Source organism: Bufo gargarizans, chromosome 2 (assembly GCF_014858855.1).
Source record: "Bufo gargarizans isolate SCDJY-AF-19 chromosome 2, ASM1485885v1, whole genome shotgun sequence".
In the NCBI taxonomy this organism is placed as follows: Eukaryota; Metazoa; Chordata; class Amphibia; order Anura; family Bufonidae; genus Bufo; species Bufo gargarizans.
This window is the reverse complement of record NC_058081.1, coordinates 32915120-32931565: the sequence shown is the minus strand read 5'-3', so window position 1 is coordinate 32931565 and position 16446 is coordinate 32915120. Positions and strand designations below refer to the sequence as shown.

The 16446-nt window shown below is 41.0% G+C and overlaps 1 protein-coding gene across 1 annotated transcript in view; it reads right to left on the bottom strand.

Moving 5' to 3' along the window:
* Window positions 1-16446, bottom strand: part of LOC122927158 (venom factor-like) — a 495227-nt gene that overhangs the window by 41811 nt on the left and 436970 nt on the right. Inside the window, exons 32-35 of the mRNA XM_044278755.1 lie at window positions 15450-15501; window positions 14261-14348; window positions 9275-9364; window positions 7872-7977 (exon numbers count right to left, since the gene is read on the bottom strand). Of these exons, the coding sequence (XP_044134690.1) occupies window positions 7872-7977; window positions 9275-9364; window positions 14261-14348; window positions 15450-15501 (336 nt within the window). The remainder of the gene's footprint in view (window positions 1-7871; window positions 7978-9274; window positions 9365-14260; window positions 14349-15449; window positions 15502-16446) is intronic.

Genomic DNA, 16446 nt, shown 5'->3' with positions numbered 1-16446 from the left:
TAGGCTTTAGACAAAAAACAACCACACCATTGAGGGTTAAATGCACTTGGTCGCAGCTTGTGCTGGCGCACCACAAGACAAAGACAAAATGGCCGCCGATCACCCCAGAAAAAAGTGACTGACAAACGGTCTGGGCAGCCTAAAAACAGTGAGCAATTGAGTATCAGCAGCTCAATGATCCACAGCTGCAGATCGATCAATTAATCAAGTCCTTTGGAGGAGTTAATCTGCCTAATCTCACCCTACTGTCGCAGCCGCAACCTCTCCCTACGCTAATCAGAGCAGAGTGACGGGCGGCGCTATGTGACTCCAGCTTAAATAGAGGCTGGGTCACATGGTGCTCTGGCCAATCACAGCCATGCCAATAGTAGGCATGGCTGTGATGGCCTCTTGGGGCAAGTAGTATGATGCTTGTTGATTGGCTGATTGGCTTTGCAGCCTTTCAAAAAGCGCCAAGAAAGCGACGAACACCGAACCCGGATTTTTACGAAAATGTCCGGGTTCGGGTCCGTGTCACGGACACCCCAAAATTCGGTACGAACCCGAACTATACAGTTCGGGTTCGCTCATCCCTACCCGCCGGACGTTCTCAGCCGAGGAGGCATACGCCCAGCTTGCCTCCGACTCTGAGAGTCCCAGTGAGGACGAGGATGACCCCACTTTCCTGTTGTCATCCGCGTCATCCTCATCATCTAGCGATGATGATGAGCCCTCAAGGCGACGGAGACGCCGCCAGGCGGAGCAAGGGGACCGCCATGCTAGGGACCCTGTGGCCCACCCTAGTACGAGCAGCTCTGGGGCTCGTACTAGTTTTCCGGACCACCAGTTAAATCCATCTTGAACTTGTCTGGTGTACCCCAGAGCTATTTGAGCCCGTGATTCCTGATTTTGTAGGCCAACCAGGAATCCAGATTTCCACAGTGGGCTTCACTGAATATGACTATTTTAGAATTTTTTTCAGTGACTACTTTGTAAATCTGATGGTGGAGCAGACGAACCTGTACGCCCAACAGTTCATTGCTCAACGCTCGGGCTCCTTTTTTGCTAGGCCCGGTTGCTGGAGCCGAGATGAGGACATTTTGAGGCCTCGTGCTGCACATTGGCCTAGTCAAGAAACCTAGTGTCAGGCATTAATGGAGTGGGGGCGTCCTCTACCAGACCCCACTTTACAGTACGGCCATGACACGCTCCCAGTTTGAGGCCATCTGGAAATGCCTGCATTATTCAGATAATGCAGCATGTCGTCCCCCCCCCCCCCCCCCCAAGGTGATCCTGCCTTTGACCGCCTGTACAAAATCAGGCCGGTCATCGATCACTTTGGGGCCAAATTTGTACAGGCCTATGTAGGAGGACGCGGTTGATGAGTCTCTCATTGCTTTCAAGGGGAGACTCATTTTCCGCCAGTATGTTCCCTCTAAGCAGGTGAGGTATGGCGTGAATCTGTACAAACTTTGTGAGAGTACCTCAGGGTACACTTAAGTTTCGTGTGTACGAGGTTAGAGATTCCCGTATTGAACCGCCAGAATGTCCCCCCACTCTGGGTGTTAGTGGGAAACTTGTGTGGGACCTTATGCACCCACTGCTAGATAAGGGTTACCACCTGTACGTGGATAACTTTTATACTAGTATCCCCATGTTCCAGTCCCTCGCCGCCAGATCCACGTCCGCTTGTGGGACCGTGCGGAAAAATCAACGTGCCCTCCCTGCCCACCCCCTCCAGGTACCTATCCCCAGGGGTGAGACCCGTGCCCTTACCACTGGAAACCTTTTGCTGGTCAGATATAAGGACAAGAGGGATGTCCTTGTACTATCCACAATTCATGGTAACGGCATCGCCCCTGTCCCCGTGCGAGGTACGGTCCTCAAGTCCGATGTATCGTCGACTACAATCGGTATATGGGAGGAATTGATATCTCTGATCAAGTCCTCAAGCCATATAACTCCATGCGCAAAACCCGGGAATGGTACAAAAATGTTGCGGTCTACTTGGTGCAGGTTGCCTTGTACAACTCTTTTGTGCTGTCCCGGAGCGCTGGCAACACAGGTACATTCCTTCAGTTCTATGAGGCAGTCCTTAAGGCCCTGATCTTTTCTGACCGGGAAAGAGCAGGCCCGAGTACCTCGGGAACTGGAAGCACCTGGATCGTTCCTGGCCAACACTTTCCAGGTGTGGTCCCCCCATACTGGAAAGAAGGGACGGACCCAAAAAAGGTGCAGAGTATGTCACAGGAGGGGGATACGGAAGGACACCACTACTCAGTGTGACACGTGCCCCAATCACCTGGGCCTCTGCATTATTGGTTGCTTCAGGGAGTACCACACTTAATAACCCAATTTAGCCACTGACAATCGGATAAAAAACTGTTTCTCAGACTTGAGACACTAAAACAAAAAATAAAAAAAATATTATTTAGTAAAACTAAAATAAATAAAAAAAAGTAGACATATTAGGTATCGCCGTGTCCGTAAGAATCTGCTCTATAAAAATCCCCCCTGTAACTCCTCAGATGAACACGGTCAAAAAAATAAAATAAAAACGGTGCAAAAAAAAATTTTTTTTTGTCACCTTACATCACAAAAATTGTAATAGCAAGCAATCAAAAAGTCATAGGCCCCCCAAAATAGTGTTAATAAAACTGTCCTCTCATCCTGCAAAAAATGAGCCCCTACATAAGATAATTGGCTAAAAACTACAAAAAAATTACCATTAGACTATGGAGATACTAAAAAAAAATGTTTTCTTTATAAAAAGATAATATAGTGTAAGACATATTAGGTATCTCCGCATCCGTAAGAATCTGCTCTATGAAAAAAAATCCCCCATAATAACCCTTTAGACGAACACGGTAAAAAAATAAAAAATAAAACGGTGCCAAAAAAGCAGTGTGCAGAAGGAAAAGAATGCCGTATGGTTTCTGGAAGGCAGATTTTTATGGCCTTTTTTTTTTGGCACCATGTCCCATTTGAAGCCCCCTGATGCACCCCTACAGTAAAAACTCCATAAGAGCGACCCCATCTAAAAAACTACACCCCTCAGGGTATTCAAAACTGATTTTACAAATGTCGTTAACCCTTTAGGTGTTCCACAAGAGTTATTGGCAAATGGAGATGAAATTTCTGAATTTCTATTTCTGGTAACCTTGCCTCACAAAAATGCAATATAGATAAACCAAAAATCATATGTACCCTAAAAATAGTCTCAACAAAACTGCAACCTTATCCCGTAGTTTCCAAAATGTGGTCACTTTTATGGAGTTTCTACTCTAGGGGTGCATCAGGGTGGGACATGGTGTAAATAAACCAGTCCAGCAAAATCTGCCTTCCAAAAACCACACGGCGCACCTTTCCCTCTACGCCCAACTGTGTGCCCGTACAGTTGTTTACGGCTACATTTGGGATGTTTCTGCAAACTACAGATTCGGGGAAATAAATATAGCATTTTGTTTGGCTGTTAACCCTTGCTTTGTTACTGGAAAAAATTGATTAAAATGAAATTTGAGAATTTAAATTTTTGGGCAAATTTTTCATCTCTATTTGCCAATAACTCTTGTGCAACACCTAAAGGGTTAACAAAGTTTGTAAAATCAGTTTTGAATACCTTGAGGGGTGTAGTTTCCTAGATGGGGTCACTTTTATGAAGTTTCTACTCTAGGGGTGCATCAGGGGGGCTTCAAATGGGACATGGTGTAAATAAACCAGTCCAGCACAATCTGCCTTCCAAAAACAACATGGCGCACCTTTCCCTGTACGCCCTGCTGTGTGCCCGTACAGTAGTTTATGGCCACATATGGGGTGTTTCTGCAAACTACAGAATCAGGGAAATAAATTTAGCATTTTGTTTGGCTGTTAACCCTTGATTTGTTACTGGAAAAAACAGATTAAAATGGAAAATTTGCCAAAAAATTTAAATTCTCAAATTTCATCCTCATTTGCCAATAACTCTTGTGCAACACCTAAAGGGTTAACAAAGTTTGTAAAATCAGTTTTGAATACCTTGAAGGGTGTAGTTTCTTAGATGGGGTCACTTTTATGGAGTTTCTACTCTAGGGGTGCATCAGGGGGGCTTCAAATGGGACATGGTGTAAATAAACCAGTCCAGCAAAATCTACCTTCCAAAAACCACACGGCGCACCTTTCCCTCCACGCCCTACTGTGTGCCCGTACAGTAGTTAACGGCCACATATGGGGTGTTTCTGCAAACTACAAAATCGGGGCAATAAATAAAAAAATATAGGATTTTGTTTGGCTGTTAACCCTTGCTTTGTTACTGGAAAAAATTGATTAAATAATAAATTTGCAAAAAAATCTAAATTCTGAAATTTTATCTCCATTTGCCATAAACTCTTGTGGAACACCTAAAGCGTTAACGACGTTTGTAAAATCAGTTTTGAATACCTTGAGGGGTGTAATTTCTAGAATGGGGTCATTTTTGGGTGGTTTCTATTATGTAAGCCTTACAAAGTGACTACAGACCAGAACTGGTCCCTAAAAATTGGGTTTCTTGAAAATTTCTGAAAAATTTTAATATTTGCTTCTAAACTTCTAAGCCTTGTAACATCCCCAAAATATTAAATATCATTCCCATAATGATCCAAACATGAAGTAGACATATGGGAATGTAAAGTAATAACTATTTTTGGAGGTATTACTATGTATTATAGAAGTAGAGAAATTGAAACTTGGAAATTTGCAATTTTTGACACATTTTTGGTAAATTTGGTATTTTTTATAAATAAAAATTATTATTTTTTTACTTCATTTTACCAGTGTCACGAAGTACAATATGTGACGAAAAAACTATCTCAGTATGGCCTGGATAAGTCAAAGCGTTTTAAAGTTATCACCACTTAAAGTGACACTGGTCAGATTTGCAAAAAATGGCCTGGTCCTTAGGGTCCATTCACACGTCCGTGTGTGTTTTGCGGATCCACGGATCCGTGAGTCCGCAAAACACGGACATTGTCGATGTGCGTTCCGCATTTTGCGGACCGCACATCGCCAGCACTTAATAGAAAATGCCTTTTCTTGTCTGCAATTGCATGTTCTATTTTTTTCTATTTTTATCGGAATTGCGGACCCAGAAGTGCGGATCCGCAATTCCGGCTCCGGGCAGCACATCGTGCTGCCCCATAGAAATGAATGGGTCCGCAATTCTGTTCCTCAAAATGCGGAACGAAATAGCGGACGTGTGAATGGACCCTTTAGGTGAAATAAGGCTGTGTCCTAAAGGGGTTAAGGGCCATAGCTTTAGTTTTTTTGCTGATTAAGTTGTGTGGGGGCTCATTTTTTGCAGGATGGGCTGTGGTTTTTAATGGTACTATTTTTGCGTACATATGACTTTTTCATTGCCTTTTATTTAATTTTATGTGAGGTAAAGTGGGCTAATATTGCAATCCCGCCAGTGTTTTTTTATTTTTATTTTTTATGAGGTTCTCCATATATTTAAGAAAATAATTTTATTCTGTGGGTTGATACGGTTATGGCGATACCAAATGTATATTGTTTTATTTATGTTTTACCACTTTTATATCATAAAATCACTTTTTATTAATTTTTATTTTTTTTGCATCACCAAATCGAAGACCCAGAACTTTTTGATTTTTCCATCAATGTAGCTGTGTGAAAGCTTGTTTTTTTGCAGGACTGGCTATAATTTTTTTCTAGTACAATTTTAGATTCTATATGACTTTTTGGGCGCTTTTTTTTTCCATTTTTTGCGAGGTGAAGCAGGCAAAAATTGCATTTCTGTCAGTGTTTTTTTCTTATAATTTTTTATGGGGTTCTCCATGTGGTATATTTGATAAGATAATTTTATTCTGTGGGTTGATATGGTTATGGCAACACAAAATTTGTATTGTTTCTTTCATGTTCTACCACTTTTATCATAAAATCACTTTTTATTAAACATTTTTTTTTGCATCACCAAAATCTAAGACCCATAATTTTTTTTTAATCTTTCATCAACAAAGTTATATGAGGGCTTATTTTTGGTGGGGTGTCCTGTAGTTTTCATTGATATCGTTTTTGGTATGCATATGACTTTTTGATCACTTTTTATTCATTTTTTTTTGGGGAGGTGAGGCAAAAAACCCAGCAATTCTGCTATAGTTTTTTTATTTTTATAACATTTACCATGTGGGATTAGTACCATAATAATTTTATAGATGGACATTACAGACGAGGTGATACCAATTAGGAGTACTTTATTTTATTTTTTAATCTCTTATAAATCAGCGGATATGTGAAAAGACTATTTAATTTAGTTTTTATTTACATTTTTATTTATTTATTTTTTACACAATTTTTACATTTTTTATTTTCACACTTTTTTTTTATTAAGTCCCATTTGGATCTTGAAGATCCAGTGGGGCTGATGGCTGTACTATACTTTGCAATGCTCTTGCATTGTAAAGTATAGTATTATCAGGTTTCCTGGTAGATGGCAACACTGGACGCATTTGCAAGGCATCTGGTTGCCATGGTAACCATCGGGCCGCTGCCATCGTAGCGCGGAAGCCTGATGGTTGAGAGAGTGAGCTCCTCCCTCTATTAACCCCATGAATGCCGCTGCAATGGCATCTTAGAGGTTATAGCAGAGTGCCAGCATACAGCTGACACACGCTGCTGATGGAGGCAGCTCAGGAACTGAGCCACCGCCTTCACATTCAGGAGGACCACAACAGGGGGGCATATGGGGGCAGGGTACACAGGCGGGCACAGTTGGAGACAGGGCCTGCAGAGCACGGCCGGCAAAGTTAAAGGTACTGCGCACAGGGCACAGACGGGGGAGGCAGGAGATATTAGGGCACACAGATGGGGCACAGATCGGGGAAGAAGACACATCAGGGGGCACAGATTGAGGACACAGAGCAGATACTGCCTGATTTCAGGCTCTAATCTGCAGATTGCAGATCAGAGCCTGAAACCGGCATTTTAACACTGCCGCACTGCAATTGATTAGTCTGCACAGACTAACCAATCGGAGCGATCAACGGCAAGGGACCACTCTAATTGGTCCCTTGCCGGCATTACTGGACTGTACACTGTCCCTGACAGCGGCAGTTCAGGGGCAGAAGCTTGGATTAAAGAGCTGCCATAACATTTATATATGTGCTATCTGCACTGGGTATGTGCAAATAGCACATATATAGCTGTACGGCAGGTGTGAAGGGGTTAATCTTTGGTGACTTAAGTTTCAAGGGTTCTAGATAGTGAACCCCTTTTTAAATGGCAGGATTTGATGCACATATGGAAAAAAACACTCTTGCATCGATCTTCCATCTCCTCTGGTTCTACACCCACATGGATCAGAGGCATGATACGCCATGTACGTCATCACAGCCAGACAATCAATGGCCTTAGTGATGGCATGTGTAGGCATGGCATATGACTGCTGCCACTGCAGAGGCCATTGATTGCATTTAAGTCACACATCACACTTCAAGTCCAGCAGAGACCAGAAGTGGAGGAGATAGGAGATAGGTGCAGGTCCCACAGTGCTGTTAAAAGGTGTGTGTTTTTTTTTCTTTTTACTTGTGCACCAGCCCTGGGCATTTAAACAAGTGTTCCCTGTCTCTGAGAACCCCTTTAAAATGTCACATGAAAACTGGAAAGCTAAGCTTTGGAACAATTACACATGTGACCTTTGTCAACCTTTCTCTTGGTTTATAATATCCCAAAAAGTGTGCCACAAAATTACCATGTAGGCCATGTACTGTAACACCATTCATCCCAAGATTCAAGAGGAAACATAAGAAAGGATACATCTTTACAACTCCACAAAAAACAAACATGTCATAAAAATGTAAACAAAAAGTTTCAAAAATGTTTGCTTTTTGTAGTTAAGAAGCTTATTGTAACGAGGAACTTACCTGGAGAGTAATAGTCATACACTGTGATGTACCCAGGTTGAATAAGTCCCACTTTAAAGTACTGATGAAGATGCAATTTCAGACATTTGTCTTCTTTATGGGGAATCTAAGATGAATAAAACACAACTCCAAAATAACATCTTGGGTACTGAAGGTTAGTTTCACTGTAGCACTAGGGATCCTGCAAGCTGTTCCAGCAAGGAATAGCCTGCTAGATCTTGGCTGCATTCCAATATTGCCAGGAGCTCAAATGTCGCCATTTACTATAATGGAGACCGGCAGATATCGGTCCGCAAACTCGGCAAATATGCCGAGCATCAGGCGAAAGAAAACCTCTGCGCGCATCAGTACTTTTCCTTGTTTCACACCAGATAAAAGGCAATATGTTCAAGACTATATCTACAGCTTATATTGGATAGAATACAAAGTGGTGACACCCCCAAACCATATTAATCGGGTATTCCCAGCTTGGACATGTATGGCATATCCAAAGGATTTCAAATATCTGGTGGATGTGGGTCCTACTTCCTGGACCTATACCCATGTTGACGGGTCCCCTGACTTCCCTGTAGAGATAGTCCAATAATTTAGACTTGTATGCCACATTACGAGATTCCAAACACTAATTTCCAGATTCTCTCACACAGTCTCCATCTGATTTCCAAGGAGCCAGTGACACTCTGAGTGTGATCGTAGCATTATTGACGAACCCTTTTAAAAAACAGTTGTCCAAAGGTTTGGTGAGAAATAAAGGATCACTATTAGAGATGAGCGAATTTCTTAAAAGTTCAATTCGGCTGATTCGCCGAATTTCACAAACAAATTTGCTTCAAAGAGCATTTTTTTTAAAGTAGCGGGTGCAATGACAGAGAGCTGCGATAGCGTTCATACATGATTGCGGCATCTGAATGTAAAATTCGCTCATCCCTAGTGGTGACGTATGGCGTCATCAAGCCTGCCGGAGTGATGATGTAATCTCGCGCCACACGGGATTTTAGACGAGATCTTCAAGCAAGATGGAGGCTGGTGGCCCGTCGCGAGCAAATAGAGGAGGTAAGTTTGATTTTTATTTTATTTTTTATACCATTTCAGGTTAAATCGATTCACTGACAGGAAGCACGAGGAAATTCGGCTTCTAGGCAAATCGAATTTATCCTGAAATTCGGATCGAATTTCGTGGGATTTGATTCGCTTATCTCTAATCACTATATTTAATTTAAAAAATCAACAACCACTCTCAGCTTGTGGCTTAATTCATAAAGATAACTCATGTTTGTATGTCATATTGAGACATTTATAACACATAGATGTAGGTTCCCCTCCCATGATCCCTCTATGAGCTAAGAGAGGTTCCCACTTCTGGCAAGCCTGGACTGTCCATGCAAAAGCAAGTAACTTCTTACCATGTCAATGTAGAGAATCAATGTGCCTTTATCAAATGCGCCTGTGTTGATCTCAAAGTTGGAGATGTATGTGTCCACTTCTCTTTTAAGCTGTGAATATATGAAGAATCCACGTTTTAAAAATCTTGGAAACATAACATAAAATATCCAAGATAACAGAAATATAGATGCTCAAATATATGTGATCCTTAAATCAAAAAATGAGCTCCAAATGAAAACAATTTAAGCTGATCAGCTTCATTAACATCTATGTCATTGCTAAACTGGCCAACCATCAAACAAGTGATCAAGTCAAGCCCAAAGAGCAGTCAAGGAGGCAAAAGTTCATTATGGAAGGAAGTTAGAGCTACAAGTCCCTGTCATCTTCAACCAATCTCTGTAATTGTTTGTTAAACCAGTGTGCTTCAAAATACCCATTATTGTCCCTGTCCCAAAGAAATCACAACCAACCGGATTGTATGAGTATCACCCTGTAACATTGACCTCATTTGTGATGAACTGCTGTGAAAGGCTGGTCTGAGACTTTATTATCTCTTCACTTCCTGTGAACCTGGATCCCCTAGAGTATTGGTCACCTATTACACACAGTCCTGTCTCATCTAGACGCTAAAAAAGTAAAACTACATTAGAATTCTGTTTGTGGACTATAATCCCCTTTACACTGACTACTAAGTTAGGAAATCCAAGTCAAAAATCAATCATAATGTTGGTGGATCACTAATGGTGGATTTACATGTGCCAACTGTCGGACACATTATCTGGGATGACCATTCCTGCGAATGCTTGTCTTCCAATAACCATCTGACAAGATGGCCTACATGGAGGAAAGGAAATAAAGCACCTGTGAGCTTGTGCCAGGATAATCATCTCATCTTGAATCTTAGCAAAACAAAGGAATTGGTGGTGAATGTTAGCAAGAAGCAGAAGAGGTTCAATCACCCTTTCAGAATAAATGGTGATCTAATGGAACGGGTGGCTGCTTTCAGTACCTTGGTATACACATCACTCAACAGCTATCTTGGGCATGCCATAAAAATTTCTTTAAAAAAAGACTCATTAGAGTCTTAATCAACTTAGTGACTTCAGACTACTCCTCAGGATACTAGAACTTTTACACCTACAGATGTAGCAGGTGTAACACACACACTCAACTCAAATTTCTTACTGTAACTCATTGCGTTATCTTGAAACAAAAGCCATTGAAAGGCAATTGCTTAACGCATTTAGTTGCATTTAGTTTAGATAACATGTCTCATAAAGCATGTGTGTTAACCCTGCTACATCCGTATGTGTAAAGCAACATCTTGTAGATAATCATCAAGAGTATCCTGACTGGAATATAAAATCCTGGTTTGGTAGGAGCACGAAACAGGACAGACAGGCTCTTCAGATGGTGGTGCGTTTGGCTGAGCGAATCATCGGCACTAACCTCCTTGATCTGCAGTTCATTTGTAATAGGAGGTGCTTGGCCATGGGCAGAAAGATGGTGAGGGACCTCAGACATTCAGATAATGGTCTGTTTTGTCTTATGCGGTCTGGGAAATGTTACCACATTTTGGAAGCTAATGCAAGAGAATAAGGAAGAGTTTCTTCCAGCAGGCTATACGGATACTGAATCAGAGCACTATGGAAGTTTTTGATTGAATGTTCTCCCAGGGACATCCAGGAGCCACCAAAGAGTGGAGCATGTAAACCTCCGAAGCCCTGAAGGAAGTATACCTTGTACTTTTTAGGTGTTATATGCAGAGATATACAGGTCCTTCTCAAAAAATTAGCATATTGTGATAAAGTTCATTATTTTCTGTAATGTACTGATAAACATTAGACTTTCATATATTTTAGATTCATTACACACAACTGAAGTAGTTCAAGCCTTTTGTTGTTTTAATATTGATGATTTTGGCATACAGCTCATGAAAACCCAAATTTCCTATCTCAAAAAATTAGCATATTTCATCCGACCAATAAAAGAAAAGTGTTTTTAATACAAAAAAAGTCAACCTTCGAATAATTATGTTCAGTTATGCACTCAATACTTGGTCAGGAATCCTTTTGCAGAAATGACTGCTTCAATGCGGCGTGGCATGGAGGCAATCAGCCTGTGGCACTGCTGAGGTGTTATGGAGGCCCAGGATGCTTCGATAGCGGCCTTAAGCTCATCCAGAGTGTTGGGTCTTGCGTCTCTCAACTTTCTCTTCCCAATATCCCACAGTTTCTCTATGGGGTTCAGGTCAGGAGAGTTGGCAGGCCAATTGAGCACAGTAATACCATGGTCAGTAAACCATTTACCAGTGGTTTTGGCACTGTGAGCAGGTGCCAGGTCGTGCTGAAAAATGAAATCTTCATCTCCATAAAGCTTTTCAGCAGATGGAAGCATGAAGTGCTCCAAAATCTCCTGATAGCTAGCTGCATTGACCCTGCCCTTGATAAAACACAGTGGACCAACACCAGCAGCTGACATGGCACCCCAGACCATCACTGACTGTGGGTACTTGACACTGGACTTCAGGCATTTTGGCATTTCCCTCTCCCCAGTCTTCCTCCAGACTCTGGCACCTTGATTTCCGAATGACATGCAAAATTTGCTTTCATCCGAAAAAAGTACTTTGGACCACTGAGCAACAGTCCAGTGCTGCTTCTCTGTAGCCCAGGTCAGGCGCTTCTGCCTCTGTTTCTGGTTCAAAAGTGGCTTGACCTGGGGAATGCGGCACCTGTAGCCCATTTCCTGCACACGCCTGTACACAGTGGCTCTGGATGTATCTACTCCAGACTCAGTCCACTGCTTCCGCAGGTCCCCCAAGGTCTGGAATCGGTCCTTCTCCACAATCTTCCTCAGGGTCCGGTCACCTCTTCTCGTTGTGCAGCGTCTTCTGCCACACTTTTTCCTTCCCACAGACTTCCCACTGAGGTGCCTTGATACAGCACTCTGGGAACAGCCTATTCGTTCAGAAATTTCTTTCTGTGTCTTACCTTCTTGCTTGAGGGTGTCAATGATGGCCTTCTGGACAGCAGTCAGGTCGGCAGTCTTACCCATGATTGCGGTTTTGAGTAATGAACCAGGCTGGGAGTTTTTAAAAGCCTCAGGAATCTTTTGCAGATGTTTAGAGTTAATGAGTTGATTCAGATGATTAGGTTAATAGCTCGTTTAGAGAACCTTTTCATGATATGCTAATTTTTTGAGATAGGAATTTTGGGTTTTCATGAGCTGTATGCCAAAATCATCAATATTAAAACAATAAAAGGCTTGAACTACTTCAGTTGGTGTGTAATGAATCTAAAATATATGAAAGTCTAATGTTTATCAGTACATTACAGAAAATAATGAACTTTATCACAATATGCTAATTTTTTGAAAAGGACCTGTATATTGCAGTGTTATATGCGTTATACGGCAGTATTATTTTGCACTGAATGGCAGTGCTGTGGGTAGCACAGGTGCTCAGCACTGGTGTCTTGCAACACTGGGGTCCTCTGATCAAGGGCATCTGTGTGGAGTTTGGGTACTTCAATTTCTTCCCACACACGCCAGAGACATACTGGTAGGTAACTTAGATTGTGAGCTCCACTGGGGACAGTGAGTGATGATAATGTCTGTAAAGCACTGCAGAATATGTCATCCCTATATAAAAGTATAATAAATATTGTATACAGTAGACACTTTACAGCAGTATTACTTGGATACTATATAGTATTAGTAAGGCATTGTATGGTAGTGTTATTTTGAACTGGGGGGCAGTACTGTGTGGGCATTGTATAAAAATAGAATTTATTTCATACTTGAGTTTTATATGTATGTTTTGAAAAATCCGAATCCAACTTTTCTTGCTGTCCAGGATCCCATTTTCTATAATATCGGCTTTGATCTAAGCATCTTTAGTCTTAATAACTTTTATTCACTTGGCATGTCCACAGAAAATCTAGTCCTACACGACTCCTACCCAAGTCCTGTAGGGTGGCCAGGGCACTGTATTATAATTGGCTTATGATGGCTGTTTCTTATAGAGTGGCACACATGGAGGGTTTTTCCTCCCAAATTGTTCTTGTAATTGTCTGCTATTGGCTTATATTCATGGCAAGATAATATAATGTAAAAATAGCAAATATCTTTTATGGTCAACTTAGAGTGCAATCCTAAAGATCATCTCTCTACCTTAGACAGTTCTTTGCTTTAGAGCTAGATCATTATCTCCAAGATGTTGTTTGTCCTCTCAGGGTGTCTTAATGGCCTTTTGGGCTGATCCCTGGGCTCTTTTCTGCTGTGCAGACTTCTTTACAACTGAGTATATCCAAGACACAAAAAGGTATAATCTCTTTCTCCCTCTTTACCAATAAGTCAATTTGTCAATGAAAGTCCACTTTTAAAATTATCCTATTTGGTTGTACTTTCTGCTAGGAAAATGAATATTACCTTTGTAGTGGTTTTTGCTTCAAGTTTTGGCCCCATTCAATGAAGACACCTTTAATGTTTGCTTGAAAGTAAGTGCAATGATAATAAGAAGTAATACCTTGTACTAGAAGGTTATGTCTTCTGTATGATTTCTAATTATCTGTATTTGCTATTTTTATGTCTGGTTCCTTGTACATTATTGAAAGGCTGGTTTCACACTACTGGCACAGCCTTACAGCAGGCATGTGCCTTCCGGCATAGAATGGTGGGAATCAGTAGGACATAAAGGTATTTGCCTATCCAATTCTTGGTATATTAGCCAGGTTTTGGCTGGATCACTGGCGTACTCAATTATAGTTAATGGGGTAGGACGGCATTCCAGCAGCGTCCAGCATTGACGGATCTGTAAACGTTGTGTGTAACTAGCCTAAGGGAATAAATCTTTTTATGACAATTTCCTTGAAGTTTCGCAATCATCTACTCTTTATGATTAGAGATCTTTGGTCCCTTCATCACATGATCTACTCTAAAAATCTGATGGGATAATTTTTTTAATGTTATTAAATCTGATCTTTGACTCAAACCTGATTGGAACTCACCTTATTAAGTTCATTTATATCTGGTTTAAACCCAGTCATCATAGACATATCAATGATGGACATGGTGGCATCACGGTTCTTAAGGAATCTGCAAAAAAAATAAACAGATTATAAATGTAGTCTCTTGATATGAGAACTGCATTCTATTGGTATTCTATACAACTCCAATCCAACATGCATTTTTCATATTTATTGCCTCCAGGTGAAAATATACTTAAAGATATTTTCCACAATGCAATAATATTCTCCAAAGAAGATCACTCTTCTCATTGAAAATGTTGTATTCTTCTTGTAGCATAGCAAAATAAACACAGAAATAATATTTCTTTGGGCATCCCTTTTTTATTCGAAGGGTTTCCCAACCATAGATGAAATGAAGCATTACACTGTTCTCATCAAAATCAATGGACTGCCTATGTTACGCATATAAATACCAAGTCCTCAAGACTGAGACACTATTTCCTCTGGCTAATAGATTAGAGCCCTGAATGTAGAGTAAACCAGTCAATCCCTACAAAATAATGTCAAGTTTGAGACTCCCAGCATGCAGCACTCAATAATAAGTGAGGGCCTTCACCTCTGGTTAGTTAAAACTGAACATTATTTAAAGATGGCGTTTAACAGTGTAACATATGCTATGACTAAGTTCTTATGATTGAAACACATAAGGCAGGCAGTGATGATCTAGCCCTGTTGATCTTTTAAAATAAAGTATAGAAGATTTTATGCAGCTCATAGGACTGCTGGATGGACTTTCTTCATGTTTGAAGCTTTCCAGCTATTTTCCGTGCACCCAGAGGACTACAATTAAGAAGCCAGGTGAGCTGACTACAAGTGTGTTTTCAAACTCCATCTTAGTTGTAGCCCCAATCTATATTTACTACAGTAACTATTCATTAAGGAGTCTTTTAGAACATAAAAGTGCTTATCTACAAAGGATATTGGCCATGGTTAGCATTGTTTGGTTCCAACTTTCGTAAAGAGATTTGAAGAAAAGTCCTGGCACCATAACCATCAACCAAAAGGGGTAGAGACTTGCTCGGTCCCAAAGATGGAACCTTGATGGTTGTGGCAGAAAAGAGGTGGAAATAAGAAATCAGGCTTTTTGACGCCTATCTCTATATACCATATAGGGGTAAATATTATATTTATGTTCACATTCACAGAATTAGCAAAGTATGGAACTCACCTGGTACAAATAGTAACAGAAACAGTAGAATAGGCTCCTTCAGGTTTCTTAACTGTGTGGGAAATTGCAAGGATACATTCAATTTCATATAATTTCACTTAAAAGAGTTGTCTGGTCCATTTTGTCAATGGGTTATGTCAAGTGAATGGGACAAGCTGAAATACTAGACACACCCATTGACAAGAGAAGTGCTTTTATTATATCTTCAGCGTACAGCACAATTGCCACAGTACTGTATGTGAGTTTGGGTCTACAAACAGTTTTTCACCTCATATACACAGTATAAGCTTGACACTAGTCTCTGAAAATTTGGCGATTGTCTTTGATTTATCAGATAAACTAGGGTGTTGTTTTCCAGAATGTCAACCTACACAGACCAACCATAAATAGTTGCTCAGAAAGTCGCCATCAAACACCTCATGTGTACGTATGTCAAGCATAAAAGGGTTTTCCAACTTTTTACAAGTGATGATCTACATCTACACCGTTCCATCTACTGTGAGCCAGGTGCTGCGGCCCCACTGTAACCAGTCCTGTCCTCTACAGAATGGACAGAGCTGTGTAGTTCCGGTGCCGAATCCAGCTCTGAGCTACACTAAGGCATCTGGTTGCTGGGAAAGCAGGTGTTGGAGGATAGGCCATAACTTTCAAAATGCTAAACAACCCATTAACAAAAACTGTCACAGTCTAAATATCCAAATGTCAAAAGTCCTCCTTCTGCTGCGAGTATCCTCATTCCTTGTAGAATCTCTGAATGCCCAAAAAGGTAAAACTAGTTAGCATCATATTCTTCTTCACTTTACTTAACCCTGACCACTACAGAAGCCCGATTTTTTTTTTCTGTCTGTATGTTCATTATGTGTATGAGATATTTGGTGTCTTTTCCCACAAGACACCAAATGTTTGTATGGATGTTTTGCTCGGAAGATTCCAGTGTTGGAATCTGCCAGTCAAGCAGAGATGATTTCCTTCTTACTTGTTTTAATCTGTTTAGTGG